This window comes from Rhinolophus hipposideros (assembly GCF_964194185.1).
Source record: "Rhinolophus hipposideros genome assembly, chromosome: 18".
NCBI classification, from domain to species: Eukaryota; Metazoa; Chordata; class Mammalia; order Chiroptera; family Rhinolophidae; genus Rhinolophus; species Rhinolophus hipposideros.
The window spans coordinates 12,573,822-12,599,034 of NC_138064.1; the positions used below are offsets into that span (position 1 = coordinate 12,573,822).

The following is a 25,213-nucleotide window of genomic DNA, read 5'->3' on the forward strand; positions in this document are numbered from 1 at the left end:
TTCAAAGTATACCCATGGTGGTTGGCTTTTGAACTTGTCTGATTAAGGCATACAGTTCTGGCTGAAAGTTTAGAATACAGCTTTATTTTTTTAAATCAAAGTTAAAAGTAACTTTTTCTTTTAGAAAATTGAAGCCAAGCTTTCTCAGTCACTTCACTAATGTTTTGGGGTATGGTCTTGAGTACTAAGGACTAGCTGCAGATACATGACACTTGGGGACATGATTATTCTTATGGAAATAGCCCAATAAGTGACATTAGCTTCTAAGAAAGGGAGGGGAGCAGAGAAGGCAGGAACTAAAGGGATATCATGTGACATCTTGGCTCTTTAAGTCAAGACCCAGTCTTATCCATCCTTGGTGGCCCCACAGCTCCAAGCCTACTGCCTGGCTTAAGGCAAAGACTTAATAAGCACTTGTTGAATGAATGAATAAACAAATGAACAAGCAACCTACTCTATACACAATATTGAGAGAGCTGATTTCTAAAGTTCTTTACTCTTCTCAATTTCTAAGTCAGACATTGGTGGTTGCCTTCCCAGCATCCACTTCCATCTTTCCCGTTTCAACAACACCCCACGTTTTCCAGTCATGTAGATTATATAGGATTGATCTCTGCGTGAGTTTGATTGTTTTAGGGCAGTTATCCTACCCCAGCTCTGACTACAGTGATGGGGTCAGGATTGGTGACTCAGGTCCATCAGGGCTGAGACTCAACTCTAAGAATTTGCCTGCTGCTCTTAAATAAGAGAGTGGTAGCCCTGCAGCTGTTGGCAGCTATCTGGGGGGGGGTCACAAAGGAGGAGCCCTTTGATAGTGGAGCCAAACCTAGGAAAGTAGAGTCAGTAAAGGAAGAGATACACACTGGGTTCTGGTTTGAGTGGCTGGAACAAGCCATGTCTGAAGCCAGTTTCTCTGGACATTTTGCTTAAGTTAACCAATGTGATTGGGTAGAATATCTGTTACTTGCAATCAAGAGCATTGCAATTAACATTAAAACTTCGAAACAGCTTCTTAAAGTGGATCATTATGAAGTAGACTAATTTTCTTTTAGGAAAAATATCATAATTGGGACTAATGTTTCATAATAAGAATCGGATACCAGTAAGTCAAAGCTGTGGCCAATAATAGGTGGTGGATGAAAGCAAAGACATACCTACATTCTTCTTAATCATTGCAAATCATCAATTTTTAAACCACGTCCTGTAATATGGCAAAAATGTACTGCATGAAATAAATACCTGAGACTTTTCAAAGTACCAGATAATTAGCTGAGTTAAAATAAAAATAAGTGTGTGAGGGAAAAAGGTAGATTCCATAAGTGATATGCAAATGAGGTTCACATCAATATTTAAAATTAATCTCTCAAAGGAAGGTTTGTGAGCATTTCAAAGAGAAAGACTTGGTGATTCCAAGGTTCAGAATGGGTTTTCCAACAGGTTATTTAGAACAAAACAAATTTCATATTCTGATAGGTTTCTTGGACTTTTAGATCAGGGAAATTTATAGTTTTAGCATACTTAGGGAAATGCTATACTTTTATCATGAAGTTCTACAAGGGCCTCGATTCCTTACATTTAGCTTTCAAGACCCACATGCAAATTTAACCTATAAGGTCTTCTGTAGTCCTAGGAGGTAGTGGCGTAGTATATTATTACTAATATCCATTTGCATTTTAAGTTAATTGGTTCACATCTGTCTCCCTTCGTAGACTGTAAATTGGAGACCATTATGGACCACATTTTATTCATTGTTGGTTCCTAAAATGTATCCTCTGACATTCAGAAGGTGTTCACTGTATCTTTGCTAAAAGACCAGATAAGTGGGTGATAATCTAAAAATAAGATGGAGTAGCATGAGCTTGGGAATAATATTGTCAGGTGAGGTTATAACTGGTCCAACAGCCAAACTCAAACAACTCATGGATCCAGAACAACCAAAAAGGTTTCTTTCTCACTGGCGCTCTGTAGGCCTTTGATCCATGTGTTTTTGATGCCGTGGACGGCACCGCTGAGAGCATGCTCCCCTCAGTTTTGGAAGTCCCCATCACTAGAACCTTAGTTGGGTGTAATAAAGAGGAACTTCATATATGTCATTAGGTTTATATTAAATGGCCTCAACCATCCCGTCTGCATCTAAAGTTGTATGATTCCAGTGCAAATTGAAATAAAAACAAGCAACTTGGTTAGGTTGAAAAATTAAACTTAAAACCCATACACTAAGGTAAAATTCACATTGTGAAAATGTAATTATTAATGCCTTTTCTAGCTTCCTTGGGACACGGACGTGCTTTTAAGAGATATATTGGATGGCCCCAGGTCTCCTAGCAAAAGGTGAAATGAAATTGAGCCAATGCAGTCTTTTCGCTTCAGTAAAGCTCTCCGCGGCGGCATTCACTCAACAAATATTTATTGGGTAGTTAATGTATGCAAGACTAGGAGCAAGGCACAGTAAGTCACAGAACACCCAATACCTCTCACCCGCAGATATTTTGTTGATTTACTGTCAGAGCACTTCACACTCCATTAGGAAACAAACAAACAAAAACATCCAATTACTAAGTCATTAGCACTGGCTTTTAAAAGAGAAGATCGGAATGCAGAACAGTGGGTTGGCGGGGTCCTTAGAGACCCAGCACAGCCCCTTTATCTCACAGATGGAACAGCAAGCTCATGCAACAAAGAACGTGGTGCCTCTATATATGCTGACATGCAGAGATTGGGACAAGATACCTGTGAAGTGAATCCAGCAAAGTGAAGGACACCAAGTACAAGGCAGGCCCCTTTTACAAAGGAAAATGACAACCACAAAAATCCTTCATAGTAAGCATGTGTATTTCAAATACCTGGAAGGATATCTTTCCAAAATTGACAGGGGTCAGCTACTGGGAAAGACAAGTGGGATGTGGGCCAGACAAGCTGCTTAGTGGAGAATGGAAATTTGGATCCTCCGCTTCATGTATTTCTGTAATGTTTGTCTTTTATGGAGCTTTGTGTTGCTTTTGTAACCAATATAGACATATATAGGTATACAAGTAAGCATCTATGTGTCTGTGTGTGTCTGTATATACTTACCTATGTACTTATGTATATAATTTTAAATAGGAAGAAAAAGCCTGGGCAACTTGCAGCGTGGGCGTCAGGCTTGCTCCTGGGTTCCACTCTGAATGTCTCTGCAGTGCTTTTTTGTAAAGACTCAACCAAGTGACTGAACCTCGCTGAGCTGTGGTTTCCTTGTATGTGAATGAAATGAGGATAATAATGGTACCCGTTGCTTAGGGCTGTATTGAGAATCTCAGAGTTCAAGCACGTAGTTAGTGCAGTAACTGGCCCACGGCAGGTCTCCATGGGCAGCAGAAACAATGGAACATCATTAACAACAGTAATAATTATTTTTATTATTTCTGTCTAGAAGCAGGGCTCGAACAAGAACCTGAGTCTCAGCACAGTGGGTCGGTCTCATTCTGCCACACTCCTTCCCTCCCTTACTGGAGAAGTACTGAAGTCAGGTAGATAATACTAAGGAAAGAGAAAAGGAGACTGAGGTGATAGCTGTCTGCCTTCCTGAGGGGAACTGAATGGTGACTGATGATCAGATAATGATCTCGATTTCTAAGGCGTCACCCTTAGTGATCAAGCATTATTCATTATTCCTTGCTATCTGTGAATGAATTTTCTTGTGTTAAACGTCGTATGATATTACAACCTTAGGATGACTGGCCCAGAACAGCTCACAGAGAGCAACACATTCACACTTGCTGACTAACTGTGCAATAAACAAAGAAGGAAGGAAGGAAGGAAGGAAGGAAGGAAGGAAGGAAGGAAGGAAGGAAGGAGGGAGGGAGGGAAGGAAGGAAGGAAGGAAGGGAAGGAAGGAAGGAGGGAAGGAAAAGAAAGAAGGAAGGAAAAGAAGGAAGGAAGGAAGGAAGGAAGGAAGGAAGGAAGGAAGGAAGGAAGGAAGGAAGGAAGGAAGGAAGGAAGTCCTAAAATAAAAGGTATCTCTTTCTCTAAGCACTCCTAAAGTGGGACACAAGCAGCCCACTCTTGGGGGTCCTGGCTGGAGGAGAGTGCTTTTCCAGCCCTCTCTGACCAAGATCTCTCCTTCGTGGAAAAGCAAAAATGTGGGTTCTCTGTGCAGTGAGGTGAGATTGCTCGTGTGTGTGCACTAAATCAACGGCAAGAATTGTTCACAAGGCAGGTCTGCTAATGTCTTCTGAGGAGATTCAAGTTTCAGATACTCACAGTATGATTTCCATATTGGAGGCTGGTATTCTTCAGCATCTAGAATGAAAAGAAATCAATCCGTCAGCCTGGACGTCAAACTGCTAACATGTGTCTTCTCTGGAGGAACAACAGTCTGTCAGCAGTACTTGCATTCTGACCTCAGGGGGCCTTTCCATTCATTCATGGGACAGTTCCAGGCATGAGGGGGAAAACGTGTCCAGCAACCCCTGTGGACCCACCACCACTTTCTTCAGCTCACTTACCATGACAGATTCGATTGCTTAACCATTTTCATAGAGCCCAGTACATCAAAAAAAGATTTGTAAAGCATTCACTTGATGGTACCCTCTAGCAGTCCTTTCAAACAGTGTTTACCTAACTTGGCCCAATAAACATATAATTTATCTCACAGTTTCCACTCAGACCTTTAGCCCATTTATTAAGAGTTGGGGGCAAGACACAACGTGGCAAGTCTGTAATATTAAATCTGGGAAGTTGTGTAACTCAACCAACTCCTAAAATACTACGTCTGACAGCAGAGACACTGATGATTCAATTGGAATCACATTATCTCCTTGAATTTACTCCAATGTGTGACTTAAGAAATTTCCAGAAAGCCTCTCAGCGATCAGAAGTGTCAAAGTGAAAGAGTTACAACAAAATGGAGAGGATGAAATTGTTATTCATCAGCCTACAATACAGACAATGGAAGAAAATCTGCTTGTTCAGTCGACTCAACAGTCCCAGGGCTGACAGCTGAATTTATAATTCTGATAGAGTTATTAGACTTCTCCTGAGCTTAGCGAGGACCTTGGTAAAACACACTGTAGCGGAAACAGCCAGAGGGAAAATGTCTTTTCTCCAAATTACAGAATGTTGAGCTGAGGGAACCTGAAGAGTTCTCTAATACAGCACCTTTCCATAGGAAGCTCTGCTTTTGTCATCCTGCTGTTTTGTGACATCACACGACTACCCTTGTATTGCCCTTGTCCTTGTGTTACTGTCAGACACGACTTGTATACAAAAGAGTACGACTTTTCTAATCTCATACATAAGACAATATGATAATTTTTCCCTCCTTAGAAACAAATACGTTATTTGTAAATAAACCCTAACTGAAGAGTGACTGTCCCCCAAATCCTACTCAATGACATATGTGGCTTAAATTAAATTCTTTTCACAATTAATATCTTGCTCTCAGGGACCCACCCTATCACAACGGCTGCTAAATGCCTCAAAATGTAGTTTCATTCAAATAAATCTATTGTGGGTCTGTGCTGTCAGAAACCTACTGATGGAGAATCAGCCACGTAGACACACACACAAATACGGCGCAATAATGGGTTAGGCTGTTAGTCAAACTTCGTTTACTGAATAAAAGTGAAACTTAATACTTTTGTCAAAGTAAGAGAACAGTAGCATCTTACAATAGTTAGCTTTTAACCTTAACCAGCAATTAATTTCATCCTAGGTGTGACATAAACCTATTTTAATGGGTTAACATGAGTGTTTCTTTATAAAGCACATTCAAACTTAATAAATCAAGTCACTGAGTTTACAATAAAATTCTAGAACCATCCATACAATGCCACCTCACCAGAAAAGCCAGGTTCTATATATTAAAATCTTGATGTCACCTTCAAATATATTTTTCAAAGGTGATGACCAACACACACACACACACACACACACACACACATACACACACATCAGATAGCATAGGAACGTAAATCCCTGAGATATCATCTACCCAAAGCTGTAGATGACAGCTTTATTTATTCTCTGAGTTCAGCACAACCCCCTGACCAAGACGTGGTCAAGAATTGTCAGAACCTAGAGTGGAACTTTCTGCACATTGAGGGAAAATCCCCCCGCAAAAGAAGCAGTCTCCTTTAGGCAGGTTGTCAAATATAGTTTAGACGCTCAACTTGAATTTCCTAAGGTCTCCTTACCTAAAGTCAGAAATTCAGTTTAGAAAACCTGTCACTGTCCATTTCAGTCTTGTTGTTCCGTGAAAAACCTAGAATTTTGTTTCATCTGAAACAATGGCTCCTAACTTTCTAACTTTCATTTAGGTTGCACTGCACGTAAACAATTTATCACTTTCCAGTTGCTCCTTTTGGCAACATAACATAGAGAGCTGCCTATAGAGACCAAAGAATATAATGCTCCCTTGCTTAAAGTCCTCCAGTCTGTCCCCTCTGCTTTTGGAATAAAATGCAGACATCATACTGTGGCCTACAAGGTCCTGTGTCACCTGGTCTTCATCCGCCTCTTGACTCCATTGCAGACATTGTCCCTTTCTCACTTGTCATCCAACCACATTGGCCTTCTCTCGGTTCCTAGAACAAGACAAGCTCTTCTGAATAACCCGCCTTGGCTCTTGTCATCATGTAAAAAGCTATCCAATGGATTTATGCATGGCCAACTTACTCCAGCGTGGAGGGCTCAGCTCAAATGTCACCTCCTGGGGGCATTCCCTGCCAGTCTGGTGTACAGTAGCCTTCCCCCAATCCAGTCACTCTCCATCATAGCACTTGCTACCATCTGAAATTATTTATTGGATATGTTGTCTTGCTGTTACTGGTCTCATCCCACTATCAGCTGGACTCCATATAAGCAGGAATTCTGCCCCGTTCACATGTGCATTAACTCTGAGAAGGGTACCTGGCATACACCAGACATTCAAAAAGTATGTATGAAATAAACGACTAAACTCTCTGGGTCCAAATCTTAGCTCTGACAACTACTGGCTGAATACCTAGAAGCCGGTTACTTAGCTTTGTTTAAAAGTCTCCCAATACTCTTCTCTGTAACACAGAAAAAGGAAAAGTTCCTCCTCATAACCTAACTCTTGGGGATATTGTGGGACTTAAATAAGATCACGTATATAAAGTTCCTGGGACAGCACGCGGCAAAGAGCAAGTTCTCAATGAAGCCCCATAAATGTTGTCATTGTTACCTCACCCTGTCCTCCTTCTTCCCACTGAGTTCATGCTCTTGTCTTCTCTCCCTCGACAGAAGCCAGTGACTATCTCTATTCTTGCCTCCAGATCTGGAGCCTGTAATTAAGTCCCAGTGCTGTTGTCATGGCAGGTTTTTCTTTTTCATAAAAGAATTCAAACGGAGAGGCCATTTGTCATGCTTCAGTGGAACAACTATAATTACCTTGGTCACGTTTCACAAACCACTAAAGCGCACTGTTAGAAGGCCTCGGTCAAGTGACAAGACACAAAGTATTTTTAATCTGTGGAAACAGATCTTTAGGTGCCTCCAACACCGTCCCACCAACATGCGCATTTGCCCCCATTTCACACAACAGTTTTCAAAAATCTAGCTTGACACTGTTTAAAAAAACAAACAAACGTGGAATAGATTTTTGAGGTCACTGAGCTTATCTTCCTCATTTGGCAAATGAGGAAAATGAAACACAGATAATGAAGTGGCTTTCTCAAGGTCATGAAACAAGTGAGAAGCAGAGGTGGGATCAGAATGGGAAGCTCTGCCTCCCCGGCCTCTGACACATCAATCACCCTTGCCAAGCTGGCCACCCTAATTTACATAGATTGAAATCAAGAAAAAAAATTATATGACAGATCTGGTACTGCAATTCTTGTGAAGCTTGAAAGAGAAAATAAAATAGAGAGAAAAAGGAGAATGAGCAGTACAGAAAATTGACATCAAGTCAAATTGTGGGACAGAATTCCATTCCTGCCTATACCCCCAACTAATAGTTCAAGTCCAGGAGATGCAAGGTACTGCAAGTACTGAAAATAAGGCACAATGCTTTTGGAAAGTGCGTTATTTTGCTAAATACTTTAGAGAAATGGGTATAAAGCAAAAGGAAGGGAGAGGAAGTAGAACAGAAGAAGCACCATGTTCTAAGGAAAAAAGCTATCATTGAACCCAGAAGATAGTTATACATTTTGAAAAGAACAGTGAATTGTAAGGGTCCAAGAGGCTTAGAAAACATATTGCTTAAAAATATGTCTTTATTTTTGCTTTTGTTTCCCTTGCTCGAGGGGATGTATCCAAAATGATATTACTTAGACTGATGTCAAATAGTTTACTTACTATGTTTTCTTCTAGGAGTTTTATGTTTTCAAGCCTTACATTTAAGTCTTTAACTTCTTTTGAATTTATGTTTCATATGGTGTAAGACAGTGGTCCAAATTTGGTGTTGTTTTTGGTTTTTTTTTTGCATATATCTGTCCAGTTTTCCCAACACCACTTGTTAAAGAGACTGTTGTTACTCCAGTATATATTTTTACCTCCTTTGTCATAGATTAGATGACCATATAAGGGGTGGGGAGGTTATTTCTGGGCTCTCTATTCTGCTCCATTGATCTGTGTGTCTATTTTTATGTCAGTGCCATGCTGTTTTGATTACAATAGGCTTGTAGTATAGTTTGAGAACAGGGAGTGTGATACCTCCAACTTTGTTCTTCTTCTCTCAAGATTGCTTTGGCTATTTGGGATCTTTCGTGGTGCCATATAAATTTTAGGATTATTTGTTCAAGTTTTGAGAAGAATGACATTGGTATTTTGATAGGAATTGCATTGAATCTGTAAATTGCTTTGGGTGGTATGGTCATTTTAACAATATTAATCCTTCTAATCCTTGAGCATGGTATGGGTTTTCATTTATTTGTGTCCTCTTCAATTTCTTCTTTCAGAAATTACTAGAATTAGTGGGGTGATCATACTGTAAGCTATAAAAATTTCAAATCTCTTTATTGTAACCTGAAACGAACATAACCAATATAAGATTGTATACCAACTATACTTAAATAAAAGATGAATTAAAATATTGACTAATATGTATCCAAAGTTTAAAAATGTGTAGACTCTTTGACTCAGCAATTCTATTCATGAGAATTCAACCAAAGGTTGTAATTGAACACGTGAACAATGACGAATATAGGAACAAGGTGGTCATTGCTGCTTTGTGTATCATAGTGAATCTAACAGTCGAGAAAGAAGGGAGTAGTTAAATAATTACCATATACTACAGTCATGAAAATGGTGGCATGAGTCAGAGCTTTGTGGTCGAAAGCATGGCCTCTGGAGCTAGACAGTCGAGGTTTAAAAACCTAGCTCTGTCACTTACTAGCTGTATGACCTTGGGTAAGTTATTTCATCTCTCTGTGCCTCAGGGATTTTTTTTTCTAATCTATAAAATGGGAGTAATAATACTACCCAACATATAGCACGCTGTGAGGAGAGATGGGTTAATATGTATGAAATACTTAGTCTGGTGTCTGGCATGTAGGAAACTCTGTTGCCTGTTTATACTATCTTTAATGACAGAAAAATATTAATTCATGCTATAGTAAGTATTAAACAAATCACTTTTCAAAACAATTGATTCAATATAATCCCCTTTTTAAGAAAAGATAAATATTTATATACATAAAAATGGTCTACAAGTCTATAAAGCCAATTATTAACAGTTCCTGTACCTGACAGTGAAAATAGAAGTGATTTTACTAAAAAGTAAAAAGACCCAACAAAAATAATTCTTATAATAATACATGCATCATGTATTATTATTAGTATTATTATTATATGTAGTATTATTATATGTAGTATTATTATATGTATTATATGTAGTATTATTATATGTAGTATAATTATATGTAGTATTATTATTATTATTCCTAATGCAGGAAGAGCTAGGGTGAAAACAAAAGAAGAGACAATAGCTTCCGGAGCAAAAGACCATGCCCGATTCCCTTGGCCCTATTTAAAAATTCTGTGAAATAAACATTAATGAGCAACTCTATCCAGGCTAGGAAGCAGATACCTCCTTTTATTAAAGTGGAGGGGAGGGATATATAGATGCTTAGAAAATGATCAAAACCTTGAAAATGGGTATAAGATGACTCAAATGAAATTATCCATAAAGAGCCTGAACACAATAAACAAAAAGAAAAGCCAGTTAAAGGGGCCTGGAGGTTCAGGTGAAAACTTGGAAGATTTGTGGAGCAAATCTTATGTGCTAAAGTAACTAAACTCTGAAAAGACAGCATGCTGTTCTGAACTGTGGGGGGGAGATGAAGAATTCTGGGACCATCACACGGAAAGCTCTTCAGTGTCTGAGACCCATGGAGAGGACAGCAGAGGTGACAGAGAGCACGTGTCATAAAAAGTCATCTTTCTAGATCAAAAGCATGACAAACATAATTTCATATTGCTATTGTTTTTACTAAACATAAAAGTAATAAGCACTAAATGTTGAAAAACAGAGAAAGCCCAATTTTTTAAAAAAATCTATGTCTTTGAAAGTCCCTGATCTCAGAAAAATGCATCCTCAATAGACATATGTGAATCCTTCCAGATTTGGTCCTCTAAATGGCTAGAATAAAAATGTGTTAAAATAGCCTCATATCATATACGCTGTCCTGCAGTTTGCTTTTGAACATGATATTTCTTAGGCATCTTTCCATGTGAGTACACACACTCGGAGATCTGTTGTTCTTGTTGTTTTTTAAACTACTGCTTGGTCTTCCATTGGATGAGTACACCAAAATGTATTTAACTCGTTTATTAATAATTTCCAACTGAGAGACATTTAGGCTATTTTCCGTGTTTTGGAAAAATGTTGCAATGATATGTTACATGTGTAGTATAGATTCTGGAAAAGTTGTTCTGCTGTGTGAAGGATCTATCTTTGATTTTAAAAGCTCTTGTTAAGACAACCTTCAAAATGCTATGACGACTGGACCTCTTAACAATGTGTAAAAGCATGCCTGTGTCCCCATACCCTCACCAACACTGGCTACCACCAATTTATGATGCCTTTAAGACTCAATTCAAAAATACACAGATAGACTACGTGTGCATTTGCAGAGATGCAAATGGAAGCACAAAAATCTGGAAATGAACCTGTGGAAACACATGGCCATGGAATGAGGGACAAACACACTGGTCCCCTGCAGTTCTGGTGACTGCAGCTGGAAGGCTCTATCCTTCCAGACATTTTCAGCTCCAGAAATATGTTATTCTGATGGTATCACCTGAGAGAGCAAGTGTAAAAGAATGTGGGGACTGATTAATGAAGAAAAATTAGAGAACGCCATGTGCTGCACTTGGATAAGTGACAACTAAAAAGGAAATACCTGTAAACATTAAGGAGAGCCAGATTCCTTCCTTTGGCTCAGTGGAGTGTGGATGCCTTAACAGAAAAACACACGCAGGGGCTTTGGAAAATGACAGGAGTGAAAGAGTCACCAGTTTAGAGAATGATCTACCAAGGAAGTCGGAGACGGCCCATCTTTGGGAACATTTCAAACAAAGCTGCATATAGTGCACCAGAGGGATCACTTGGAAATAGGTGGAAGGATGGGGTCCCTCCCCCTACCATCCCCTCTCCTGGAAGAGCCAGGTCTCGGCTATCACTTTTGATTTATTGAAGCACACATTTGCAAATGGGCTGTAGCTCGTGGGCTTTTTGCAGGGAAGTTGGGTGGAAACAGGTTTTCAATCAGGCATGGGACAGCCTCACAAGGAGATGACAGTTCAGAATTTGTTGGGTGATTAGCGTAACGGGCCCAGATGGGTTGGGATCCAAAGGAAAGCAATCAACCGCAGCATGAGTAGTATGTTACGTGTGTGCACACACTGCACTGTGTCCTCAACATGCACACAGACCCAAGTTTCAGAAGTGTGAGCGGGGCCAGAGCGTGCAGCCCCTGGCCATGGTCTTGTCGGGCCATCCCAGCCAAAAGGTGCCATGCCTGAGTATGAGATGACCTGGAGATCAGCCTAACTGCCTCAAAATGCTGAGATGGTAAGGCTGTGACAGAGCTTTCTTGCTGTCACACTGGCTAAATGTGTTCTAACACTTGTCACCTGTACAGGCTCCCTGCGTTCCCCTGAGAAATGAAACATCCACGTATTCCCTTTGGAGGCTGCTGCTTGGGTAAGGGATGATGGCCTGATGTGTATCTGACTGTGGATCTCAGATCAGGAATTGTTGCAACTGATTTAGTCCTACACATAGAGAACAGCGGAGAAGATACATTCCAGAAATTATTGCTGGGCCCTCAGGCTGAGCCCCAAGGACAGCTCAGCTGAGGTTTTCTGAAGAAGATGAAGTCATCATGAGCCTTAGGCTGGCCTCTGTGGTCACTAGAGGGCACTGGGGCCACACAAAGCTTCTGTTCTGGGCCACTTCTGTACGACATTCTTCCATTCAACAGGTGTTTACTGAATAAACACAACAAGCCGGGCCCTGGGTTTGCCTCAGTGAACAAGGACTTAGGAAGCTGGCCCCTGCATGACCTGGCCCCTGGCCACCTCTCCCTGGTCCTTCCATTTGTCTCCCCTCTCACCCACTTACCTCAACCACTCTGGCCTCTCCTTGGATCCCAGAATACATCAAGTGAGGAGACCGTCGTGTAGTGAGAGGAGGCATTGCCTAAGTGATACCGTGCTAAGGTCCGGCTGCCTGCCGCTTGAAAAGGTTAAAAATCGAGAGACACGGTTGGTGGAAAGAAAAGCAGGTTTATTCAGAATGCCAGCATTCTGGGAGGATGGTGGACCCCTGTCCAAAGGTCATCTCCCCGTTCCTAGACGGGTCAGAAGGTGTTATAGGTACACAAGAAGAACAAAGGAAAAGGGGAGTCAGTCAGGCAATATTCCTGGGGTCTCATCTGTTTTAAGATGGTATCTCCAGCCACAGTCATCTGGGACTTTATGTGTATTCCGGCCTCTGGGCCCCTGAGGATTAGGAAATTGCCCTTTCCAGGTTAGGATTCTGTTAATTAAATGGATTAACGAGCTATGGGTAGTCTTGAGAAAGGGAACAAAACAAGAGTTCTTTAGTTAATCAGCAGCATCCAGTGGTATTTTAGAAAGACCACTCCGATTGCAGTGTGAAATGAGATTGGGGGAAGAGAAAACAGTCGTGGGGGAAGAAAGCGGGGGTGACAATCTGGGAGCCGGGCAGTCACTTAGGCAGGTGACACTAGAGGTCTGAACTCAAATGGTGGCAGTGGAAATGGAGAAAATGGGATGGATTTGGGCGACGTGGAAAAGATAGAACGTTCAGGACGTGGTGATGAATTGGGTAGGAACAGAGAAGGAGAGGAGGGAAAATGACGGCTGGCTTAGGCAGAAGATGAATGGTTGTTGGCATCAGCAACTGGATGGATAGTGATGTCTCCACAGAAATAGGGCCGACCAGAGGAGAAGCAGGTTTGGCAGATGGCGATATACTTGGCTTTTTTCTGTTGGAAAGAGATGTCTATGAGACAGCCAAGTAAACACATCTAAGAGGCTTGGAGTTCAGAAGACAGAACTGGGCTGGATATCTAGAAATGGAAGCCCTAACATACAAAATGTGACTACAGCCACGAAAGCAGAGGATATGACCTAGGCTGGGTTTTCAGAATAAGGAAAGAAGACTTTTAACAGAACTCCTAAAAAGCACCAACAGTTAAGGGCAGTGAAGAAGAGAAGAATGAGTATACACCAGAGAGATAAGGGAGAAACCGTAAGATGGGGTGACATGAAAAGCAAGGCAAGAGACATTTAAAAAGGGAAAAGAGGGACACAGTACCAGAAACTGTTTGAGTGAGATACACATAAGAAGGACCTACTGTTTCGGCAAAAAAAAAAAAAGTTTTTGATGGGCTTGCAATGGAGTGTGCGGAGAAGCCACAGTTAAGTGAGATGAAGGGTGAATGGAAATGGAGAAAACAGAACTTGGGGTAGTTGACAACTCTTTGGGGAGGTATGGCAGTGACATGGGAGCAAACATCTCTTTCCCATAAAAGAGGAACAAGGGGTCAAGGTTGATAAAAGACAGAGGAGCTCTAATCTGGATATCATCACCTCTTGCCAAACTATTTGCCATGTCCCTGGTCTCCCTTTCTCCCAGAGCCCTCTCCCTACTTCCTGGTCCTAAGTTTCTACAAAATGTGGGTTCCTCCCAGCATGATGGAGCTGTTTTCTTGGTGGATAATTTCCTCCTTTATCATTCACACACTTTCCCCTCTGCTGTTTCTCTAAAGACAACCCAGATCCACTACTTCCCGTCAGCCTACAGCCCTGGCTCTCTTCTACCCTGCACCTCCACTCCTCATCCCCCAACATTCTCCTTTCCAGCATTGACCTGTCTCTTTACAAATTCTTTTCATCAGAGGAATGTCTTCCTGGCTTTCTCCCAGAAGCCCTTTTGGGCATTCATTTACTCATCCAACAAATATTTACCTAGAGCTGACAGCCTACTTGGCACCAAATATTGCACTAGAGGCTGGTGTAGATATAAAGGCAAGACACAGAATCTAACAAAGATCAGTTAGGAGAAATAAAGACATCAACTTATTTGTTCTTTCAACAAACACTAACTGACTACCTGCTGAACATTCGACTTCTGGCCACCTGTGCATGTAACCATAATATAAGGTAGCAAGGGCACGTGATACAGCAAGAATAGACCAAAAAGTGCCCTAGGAACAGAGAAGAAAATTATTTTACTCTGTTATTTCTTTTTTTTTTTCTCTGTTATTTCTTGATGGTTCTTTTATTCATCTCCTCCCTGAAGAAGGAGATGTCTTTTTCCTAAGAGAAGACAGTTTAGGTGTACCTCTAGCCAGATCTCTACTCCTGCCATTTAGAAAAGCCCCTCTATCTCCTATAATATCTTTGTATGGGTCTTGAGTTTTCTGTAGGCATTTGTGTCTCTTCAAGTATATAGTGATTGTGGCAGTGATAGACTAAATTCTCATGAAAGCATCCCACAAATCATGACCCTGGCAATGTTGCTACTGGCAGAGAAATATTTTTTTTCGCTTTGTTATATTCAGAGTCAAATAGAGGTAGTCCTAGTGCAGAGAGAGAGATAGGAGAGGAAGTGAGGTCTTCTACAAAATTTTAAAGTGTCTAGTGCATTCCAGTTACGTATCACCTGTAATCTTTACAATTTTTCTGAATCATCTCTCCACACATTCACCTATCTATCTACCCATTTATCATCCATCCATCCATCCATCCATCCATCCCTCCATCTCCCCTTCGGGCAAACACTTATTTGTCAGGCACGGTGCTACCTGTTAAAGGTATAGTCGTGAGCAAGGCAAACCCAGGCCCTGCCTATCAAGGTGCCTTTGGTCCAGCGATGAAGGCGAACAAACATTACACAAGTAATAACAATAAGCTATGAAAGGTTTTATGATAGTCAAAGTTCATGGTACTAAGGAAGGATATAGTGGAGATCCGGTAAGGTAAGTATTTTTATCTCCTAGAGATGAAGAAACTGAAATTCAAAAGGAGTAAGTCATTTGCCTGTGGTCACATGGTTAGTAGAAAAACAGAATTCAAATGTAGATCTGGTTTGCTTCAGAATCAGGTAATTCTCCCCATGGCCTTAGAAGAATCAACAGTGCAGAAGATAAAGTGAAATTTTCAGTCCTTTCGTATGTCTGGTTTGTTTCAGTGGTTTCAGCCTGGTAGAAACGGCATGAGAGAAGCAGAAAAACTCATGACATTACTTAGTTTTCTGCTATTTTTTAGAACAACAGCAAAAATGTGAAATCTCACTAACTGAAACCTTCCTCCCTTCTTCCTTCATTCTGTCTCTTCCTCTCTCCCTTACCTCTCTTCTCCTTCCATCTGTTCCCCTCTCCATCCATCCAGACAGCCAGCCTAGTTCTTCCTCAAGGCCCCTCTATGTACCAGGTACTATGCATGGAAACAACCAAAATGTTCTTTGATAGATGACTGGATAAAGAAGTTGTGGTACATATACACAATGCAATGCTATTCTGTCATAAGAAAAGACGAAATAGTGCCATTTGCGATGACATGGATGGATCTTGAGATGATTATGCTAAGTGAAATAAAGCAGACAGAAAAAGTCGAGACACATATGACTTCACTCATCTGTGGGATACAAAACTGAAAGCAACAAAGGAATAAGACAAACAAAAAAAACAAAACACATAGACATCAGTGTAGTGGTTACCAGAGGGTAAGGGGGAAAGAGGTTCTAGAAGAGGGTAAAGGGGGTCAAATATAGTGTGATGGAAGGAGAACTGACTCTGGGTGAAAAACACACAATGTGACATACAGATGATGTATTACAGAATTGTACACTTGAAACCTACGTAAATTTACTAACCATTGTCACCCCAATAAATTTCAGTAATAATAATAAAAAAGACTTTTCCCCAATTTCATGATTGATAGAAATATTCAGCCTGAGCCCAGGCCTGGCTTATCACCTAGACACCAAATGGGCCTTCTGGTTTAGCACAGCCATTCCTGAACTGAAACAGTTCATAACAATAGGCACGGTTAATGGTTAATATAATTGTAGTAATTGATATCAAGAATGGATATGTCAACAGCCACTCACTCTGGCCCATGTTTGCCAGGTCAGTGTTGGTCTCACAGGCTGAAAACAGAACCAGCTGCAGTGGAACTTGACTTTCAGAGGGCCACTGGCGTTACTTTCATCCGTGAAGGAGAGAACTAATGTGGATAAATGGAACATTTGGAGCATTCTCGCGATGGGTGTCTCAAGCAAGGATAGAAAACTGTTCTTTCCAATGGGCCTGGGACTTTCCCGGCTCCACTCTCAGCCATTCCCCTAACTCCAACTCAGATGGGCCTCAATTTTCTCTTCTGTAAAGACAGGGATTGGGCTAGGTACCTCTGGAGAGCTCTGCTGGAGGACAGCTCCAGGATTCCTTCAACTATGAGTCTTGGAGTCACTGCAATCTCTCTACTCCTGACCTTTTTGATTAGGGCTGTTCAACATGACCTCAAGGTTAGAAGGAGGCATGCTAGTGCCAGCAGTTCTGGTGAAGCCATCCTTCTCTCCCTGAGGGAACAGGCGGACCCTTCAGGTGCCACAGAATAACCTAGTGCCTTATATATGTGCTGAGAATTAGTCTAAGGGAGTGGATGCCTAATACCCAAATACACTGCGTTAGTGAGGAAGGCTTCCTCTCCATGCCTGGCCCATGAAGTGAACTCCTGCTTAGTGAACTCCTGCTCTCTGGCTGGGCTTGTAGTGTGTCCCTGGGGAGATGGAAGTGATTTCTCTCCTGCTTGTGCCAGCCCTTGGAAGCCCTGCCCTGGAGGTAGACGGCTGCCTTCTTGGTGGTCTGGTTCCACAGCACCTGAGGGACAGGTAAGCCTGTTTCTTTCTGGGGTTCAATGGTAGCAAGTCCACCTAGCTAACAACCCTCCTGTCTGTCCTTTGTAATAAAGGTGACATTTTAGTCTATGCCCACTTTACTTTGCTTGATTTCTATTTGTTTAGAATAGAACTGCTAAATGTTGGGGGGCGGGGAGGGGCACTAAGCAATTCCCAGCAGAACGCAACCAACATTTCCCTAACAAGAAGATCCACTCCAAAAGGTTTTTAAATATATAAACTTATAGGGAAGTCAATGAAATTATGAGATATCTACCCAACATTTAACTCATTTACACATGCACATTTTAAATCAGGTATAAAACACAAATTTAGAGAGACTGCTTTCGCCAGCTCCCATTTCATGGAACAACTTTATTTAAATTCTCTATGTGTATCTTTGTCACTTTTTGTGTCATCTAAAACATGTTTTCCCAAAGTCCATCAGACTCGCTACTTCCTTTTCAGAGTAAAAACATGTACCGCCCCTGTACGATGCTGCCACTGGACATCTTTTCCAGCTCAGCCACGCAGTCACATAACATGAGAGCAGCTGGCTTGGCACTCATCCTGCAGATCATCTCCACATTATAACCACTGGCTAGACTGCTTCTTAAAGTGACCTTTACCTTGACTAATTATGCTGCACACCTGAAATTCATGTACTATGGTATGCCAAACTATAGTCTAATTTTTTAAAAAAGTCAATCATAGAATAGTACAGTGCCAAACATCCTGTTCCATAGGTTTTACCTATTAAAAAACCAACTATAAACTGCAAAAATCAAAAATAATTCATTGAAAACATAAATGATAAAGTGATCTTTCAACAGCCCGTTTACAGTGGACTATAATGGTGCTAAAAGGAATGATGGAAAGCTCTCGAAGATGTTACATTTTCAAAGCAAGGTGTAGCCAGCCCAGTGTTTGCAGAGCACAAAACGGCTCTGGAAGAAGCTGCCAGAGGTTGAGGGTGAGATTGTGTCTGCTAGAGGAGGACAGCTGGGTGCTGAGTGTTGGAAGAGGCAGGGAGACGTGGTTTTCACGGTCTACCCTTTGATATTATTTGAATTAAAAATAACACGTTTTTAGAAAGATTGGTTACAATTCCATTTATCACTTGTAACTGTGACTACATCTGGATTAAATTTTTAGCTTCCTTTTTTAAAAGGATTCCATTAAGTGACCTCTACAAGGGGGCAAAACTATCTTGATTAAGGTCATTCCAGGCTGATTGTGTCTTTTCCAGAAAGTAGCTGATGGTTCAAAATAAAGTAATTGAGAGACAAATCCAACAATATGAGAGATTTCATGAAATCAAATTTAAGATGACACCCCCCTTTCTAAAAGATAATGTGGGGCTTATATCATAAATACAGATATAGATATTTTAACCTCTATTGACAAGCTTTTACTACACTGTGTTCTTAGGCGTTTCAGGTGCAGTCTTATTTAATATTCACAGCAAGCTTGGAGAATAGGCATTATTAGCCCCCTTGCACAGGTGAGTAAAATGAGAAATACGGAGGCTGCTCAGAGTCACAGAGTTAATAAGTAGTAGAACTGAGTATTCACCTCTAGGTCTGTCCAACTCTGAAAACCACGCTTTTTCGATTATAAAATCCTCCCCTCCTGCTGAGCCCTGATACATTGTGGGCCTTCATATAATACACTGGCACACGGGATCGCCAAACAGTACTGTGAGGTGCACAATATTTTCCCATTTTACAGATATGGAACCTGAGGCCCAAAGAGGGCTGTACCTTGCCCAAAGTTGGCCAACTCCTTTGTACCCTGTAAAAATAACACTGCGTTCACAGTCGTGTTGGGCAGGCTGACCTATCACATTTTATCCCAAGAATTAAATACATTTGCTTCCCAATGTTAACCTTGTTTGCTTAAATGTAAGATTATATTAGTTCTGTCTTCATCTATAACCAACCTTAACTATTAGTGTAAGCCCAGGGGAAATGGAGGGGGCCCAGGCAGGCTGTCTAGTGGGGTGGTAGTTGTCTCTGACACTTGAAGAACCTCAAGTTTTGCTTTCCTCCTGGGTTTCAGTGCTCTGTGGTTTCTTATCACTTGCTTTAAAAATAACTTCTTACAGAGAAGACCTTTCTAAAGATCACAAACACACACAGTAGCAACACTTCAGACTTCTCACATCCACACCACAAAGCAACAAAAACAGCACAGGAAACACAACTGTGGCGTACAGGAAGGAGAAGCAAGGGTGAAGACTCAACAGTCAGACCGATCCTTCCTGACCTGCAACGTGCTCATTGAAAACTCTGCATTAAACTCTGCATTAGCATGCATTTATCACTTGTATGCCAAACGCTTGCACAAATGTATGCAGGAAGGACAGCCTCCCTGTCATCGCTGTGGCAGGGTGGGTGACAGCACTGGTGGCTCTCTAATTAAAGGGTTAAGAATAAGGCACACAACAAGTGGTTCCAAGGATTTATGAAAGAGAAAGTATTTACAAGACACAACAGAGCAAGAAGAACCAACGCTCCCCTCCCCATCCCCCGCTGTTATCTTACTGTTGCAAGTCTTAATAGCACTTGAGACAGCTCTACCACGTGCCTCTTACTGTTTGCACAGTGGTTCATTTGTCTTCCTAATCGCAGTATGTGAAAGTCCCTGCTTCCAGAATCAGAGACCAAGTATTAAAGCAAATCTTGTCTTAATATTATCCTCCTGTCTGAGCTGGTTTGAGCTTGTAACCTCTATTTATCCATTGTCAGCAGCATTGTCATACAGGTAATACTATATTTACACACCTGTGTCTTTATAAAAGATCATTTGTCGATTTCCGAATTTGTCCCGGTGACAAACATTTACCTGTCACTCTGCTCCTGAGCCCGTTAGGAGCTGGATACACACAGAGGAGTAAGAAAGTTCTTTTCCTCAAGCGGCTCCCACTTGTAAAGGAAACAGAGCTGAAGGGAGACCACAGCGGGGACCTGTGCAAGGGCCACCGGCCCCAAAGGCAGCAGCCAGGTCCCTAGCAGGGGTGAGTGGGAAGGTGAAGGGAAGACAGCGTAGAGGAGACGACATGGGAGCTGGGCAGTGAGGGAGAGGAGGAGTTTGCTAGGCTCTGTGTTATGGGAGGAAAAAAGGGGGGAGGTACAAGGCAAAACCCTGGAACACTGGTTTCACTTCAAGCATTCTGAGGAGGAAGGAGACTTCTTGGTTTGTACTTGAGCGTTTCTGACAAAAGAGTGTTTTCTCACAAAGGCTAGTTAATCATTTCCATAGAGAGTCTACGCCTTAACAAAAGCCACCTTTCCCTGCCTGTAAGGTACAGGCAAATACAAGAGGGATGGGCAGACTTTGAATGGAAGGGCTGTACAATCTGTCAAGGGGTGAGAAGGGGGTCAAAGGACATTGTCAAGGGCAATCTGCTGTCTCACCTTCTCTTCTGGGCACCGAGCAAGGCCTATTGACCCCAGTTGCTCACAGCGGAACCCCACCATGGCTGCTCCTAGTGTCTTCCGGCTTCCGGTGGCAGAAAAGCGAGGTGTGGCAAGACACCCTGGTATCCCCAAGTCCCTGTGCTCCCCGTAGCTCTATTCTCTTCAGCACCTCTCAAAGCTGCGCTTTATACACACCAGGTGCTCAGTAAATGCTAGTTTCATTGGCCAAGTGACCACTATCAACGCAGAGAAAAAAACAATCAGATTCTCCAGAAGGATGTCGACTCCAGCCCTCAGGACTGCATTTGCAGTGCAGGGTTCAAGCGAGGCAAACCATCGTCACTCTCTGCAATGCCCACGTGACCCGTCATAGCTGGCTGATGGGATGAAAAAGGAAAAGAACAACTGAACATCCTGGAAGTCTTCTCCCTACCCAGAATTGCAGGGTGCTTACCTGACGTAAAGTCTGATACAGACCACTAACTAGTGTGGCTACCATCTGGCCGTCAGAACTCAAAAACTGGAAAAGGAGAAAGCAAAGAAAGCAGCCAGAAGTGACTAGATTTGGGGCCCCTGCATAACACAGTGAAAGGTCCTTTACTTCTAGCGGCTGGGTCCAAACACCTGGGAGGGCCTCCCACATCCCTGCCTTCCTACCCTCCAGCAGGAAATGGGTGTTCCTCTGGGCGCTCACAGATCGCTTACACCAAACCAGTCATAATTGACTAGGTCAAGAGGCTCAGCCTTCAGCAGGCGCTGCGTGTAGGGCTTTCATATGGAACCTTTAGCCTTTTAGGAATTGGTCCTACTATCAGAATTCCTTCCTTACATTGTAATAGGCTTTCCCCACGTGCCCACCACAGTGACAGAGAATGCTGGAGCGGCCCCATTGTTCCACTCCTGTGAGCACCACTGCATTGAATAGACAGTTTTTGGGGGAAGACGTACTCTGATCTTGACCACCACTGAGATTTTTACTATGGAATTTTAGAGACTTTCTAAATGCATTTTATATCAGCACTATTACACTGATATATCACCGCTATTACACTAATGTATGCTAAAAGTATCCACTGATTAAGATAACTTCTCTCTCAGCCATGGTAAATGACTCAAGGTATCAATACTGCCTTAGAAACAATATGCATAGTTATCCCCACGTATGGGTTTCCTATATACACAAGCTGGGCCATTTCTGCATCTGACTTTCTCACTTCACTCTAGTCTTTTGACCCTAATCTTTACAATTAGGTGACAGTTATCTGACATACAATCTGATGGACATTTTCTAAAACCATTTCTTTCCAAATAGAATTACAAGAAACATGTTTCAACTCTCTCACGATTGTAGCTTTCTGATGTCCAATTGTCACAACTCCATCCGTCAACATTTTCTACACTCATCTCGTGTGGTGAAATAGTAACTATGAGATTGAATGTATTCATTATGTGGCTTTTTAGATGTGTTTCAATCCTTCCTTATAGCAGGGTGGTCAAATCTACCAACTGTGGAAGGCCAGGTAATCTTCAAAATGTCAAGGACTGCCAGCCTCAGAGTACAGTGTATTTTTTATTATCATCTAGTCCTATCTCACCAGCTCACACACAGTCATCTCATCCCTGATTCTTATCCATTACTGCAGAAAATCCAGACATTACTGCTATGAAAGACACTGCCTTTGCCAACGCTGGCTCATCAGTGGATGCGGGGTGGGGGAGTGGGGCATAAATTGAAAACCCAGGAAGATGTCTAGGGCTAGAGAAGCAATCAGTCAGGAAAATGCTAGTGGTAGGAACAGAACATGTTCAGTATAAAACCATGCCATAATTTCAGGAATTTAGAGCAGAATTCTGCCCTTAACTCCCAAGTCTGCTAGTGCCATTATGTTCATCTAACTTGCTTCCAGTTTTGATTTTGAAAACTACACAAATATAATGGAAAGCCAGCTAACTTAGAAGCCTTCAATCCATCTTTACATTCTTTTGTTGCATCCTTTTTTCTCAGGAGACCCCAATTTCTTCTTGATGTACTCTTAGCTGCTTCTATCTCTTCCACTCCCTGTGTCACCTCTTCTCTCAAGAGTGGTCATCTGGCAAAATAAGATTCTGAGTAGGACCCTGTAACTCCTTCAACAGCAGCCCCAACATGAGGCTATGGAGACCATGGGCTTAAAAAAGAGTGGGGCAGGACCCAGTGTGGGATGGCAGTGGAGAATGTGGACACAGAGCCAGGGGTGGTCCCCATTCTGCCATTGCTGTATACCCCAACCAAACTCGGACCTGGTAGGAACTACCACACATCCCCCCATTCAGCTCTAAGCCGATGGCAGCCCACTCTTCCTTTTAATAAATATTAATACCTCATGCCCTTATTCTCACCCACATTCTGACCCCTGACACAGAAGAAGGATATCTTCTGGGACAGGACAACAACCAAGACTGTACCTTCCTCTCTGCAAGGTGGATCAGTAGCTCGAAGCTCTATTTCCTGAGTGCTGACTGTGTCCCAGGCTAAGAACCTTACAATTATCTTTTCATTTCAGCCTCCCCAGAACTCCACCAGGGTTGGCATGGTCATTCTCCCTACTTTAAAACATGCTAATAGAACCTCTGAGAGAAATTTGCCCCTGATAGCGCAGCTGCTGCAAGGCCAAGCTGGGGTCACACCTGGCTCGTCCCACTCCAGCACAAGAGTTCTGAACCACCGCCGCAAGTGGCTGCTGGTTTATTTTCTCCTTTTATGGCTACAAATCATATTGTACTATCATATTGCACTATAATATTTTTTTCACATCATACAAGCCAACCCTCCATCCCCATTCTGATTTCTTTGTGAGACATTTCACTCCCTATCCCCCAGCTAATCCAATGACAAATCTCTGTGTTGGTAACCTGATTTTGAAGGGAAGAACTGAGTCTGACAGAAGGGGTCTCTGCTTCTCCCAGGGGTCTCCTCAGTGTGTGTGCAGGAGGAGGCTAACTTCCGCAAACTATCACTGAGATGCCCTTGCTTCTGGCTTCCAACTGGGCTCAGTCAACGGGAGGCTTGGGCAGGAAATGGGAGGCAGGAGGAGAGAGACGCTGGGGTCTTTATTCCTGTTCTCTCCCTGCTTGGTGCTGCGGTATAGACAGCATATACACCCTCCATAACTACCACTGTCCAGGCTCCACTCCGGTGGCTCTATCTGTCCCCAGGCTCCAGTAACAGGGCTTCCTCCTGTCGCCCCTTCAGGCCCACAGGTGGTCACGGCTTCCCACTGTTGGCAACCCCTGGGTACTTTAGAATCTCTTGGATCTCTTGGCCTGGCTACACCTCTGTAAAGAAGTCCCTTCATTAACTTCTTTTCAACATATCCGCTGAAATCCTCAAGCATCCCCTAAACTATTGGAAAGGTTAAAACACCCTGAACAAGACCTGAACAGCACTAAGGCCATTTATTTTGACTCACTTTTTATAAACTGGAGCCAAATATGTTGCCCAAAGGAGAGCAGGAAGTTGGAATATCTTTCCACAGTTTCCATAGCTAGATTGCTGATCCACAAAGCAATGGAGGAAGAATTTCAAGCCCATAAGGCCAAATGGCAAATTCACTTCCAACTGCAACGTTTAAATGTTGGTGGGTTAAATTTAGAATATGAATAAACATTTACCCTTCATTCGTACTGCATAATTTCACATCTGTAATAAACTCCCCATACTATACCATACACTCTTTCTAAATTGACTGAATGTAAGGAAGCGCTCATCTGAGCTCTTGGTTTTTCTAAAAATAAAAACGATAACAACATTACCAACACTCCCCCCCCAACCCCCGCCCTTTAGTCTTTTGTGATATATTTTGAGCACAATAAGGCCTCATAGTTTACTGGGCCATTTTTCTTTTCTTCATATAATACGCATGCCACAAACCTACAATCATGGGGTTTCTAAAAATTTAAATGATACTCTCTAGATACTAAATTGATTCCTTTGTTTTTCATTCACACAAAATCACAACATCCAAGAATATGAGTTTGTCTCCTGAAGGTCAATCCATGACCAAAATTAAATTCCAAAAACAAGTTTCAGAAAGACCACTTCATTAACCTTTTATTAATCAGAATAAATAAATAAATGTCTATCTAAGAGTGGTTCTCTCTCTTTCTTGTGTTCTTCAGTTGTGGAAGGTTCTTGGAGTGGTAACAATTCACAGGAATTACTCAGCCTGGCCCTGTGCACAGGGATAAAGCACGTTCAATCTAGGAACACAGGCTGCAATGAGGCTTATTAGGTGTAATAACCTGACCGTCTTACACCTTGAGAGCCCAGCACTGAAGTACTTGACTGCAGGCCATTGTGCTGAACGAGGCCAGGGTCATTTTAGAACAGAGGCTGGCAAACATACTACATTTCAAGATGACTTTATAGTATTCAAACAGA

At 42.0% G+C, this 25,213-nt stretch overlaps 1 protein-coding gene across 2 annotated transcripts in view; it reads right to left on the bottom strand.

Moving 5' to 3' along the window:
- CHN2 (chimerin 2) overlaps window positions 1–25,213 on the bottom strand; it is a 265,760-nt gene that overhangs the window by 125,506 nt on the left and 115,041 nt on the right. For both annotated transcript variants that reach the window (XM_081079749.1, XM_081079748.1), the window contains exon 2: window positions 4,240–4,278. In XM_081079749.1, coding sequence (XP_080935875.1) covers window positions 4,240–4,278 — 39 coding nt within the window. The remainder of the gene's footprint in view (window positions 1–4,239; window positions 4,279–25,213) is intronic.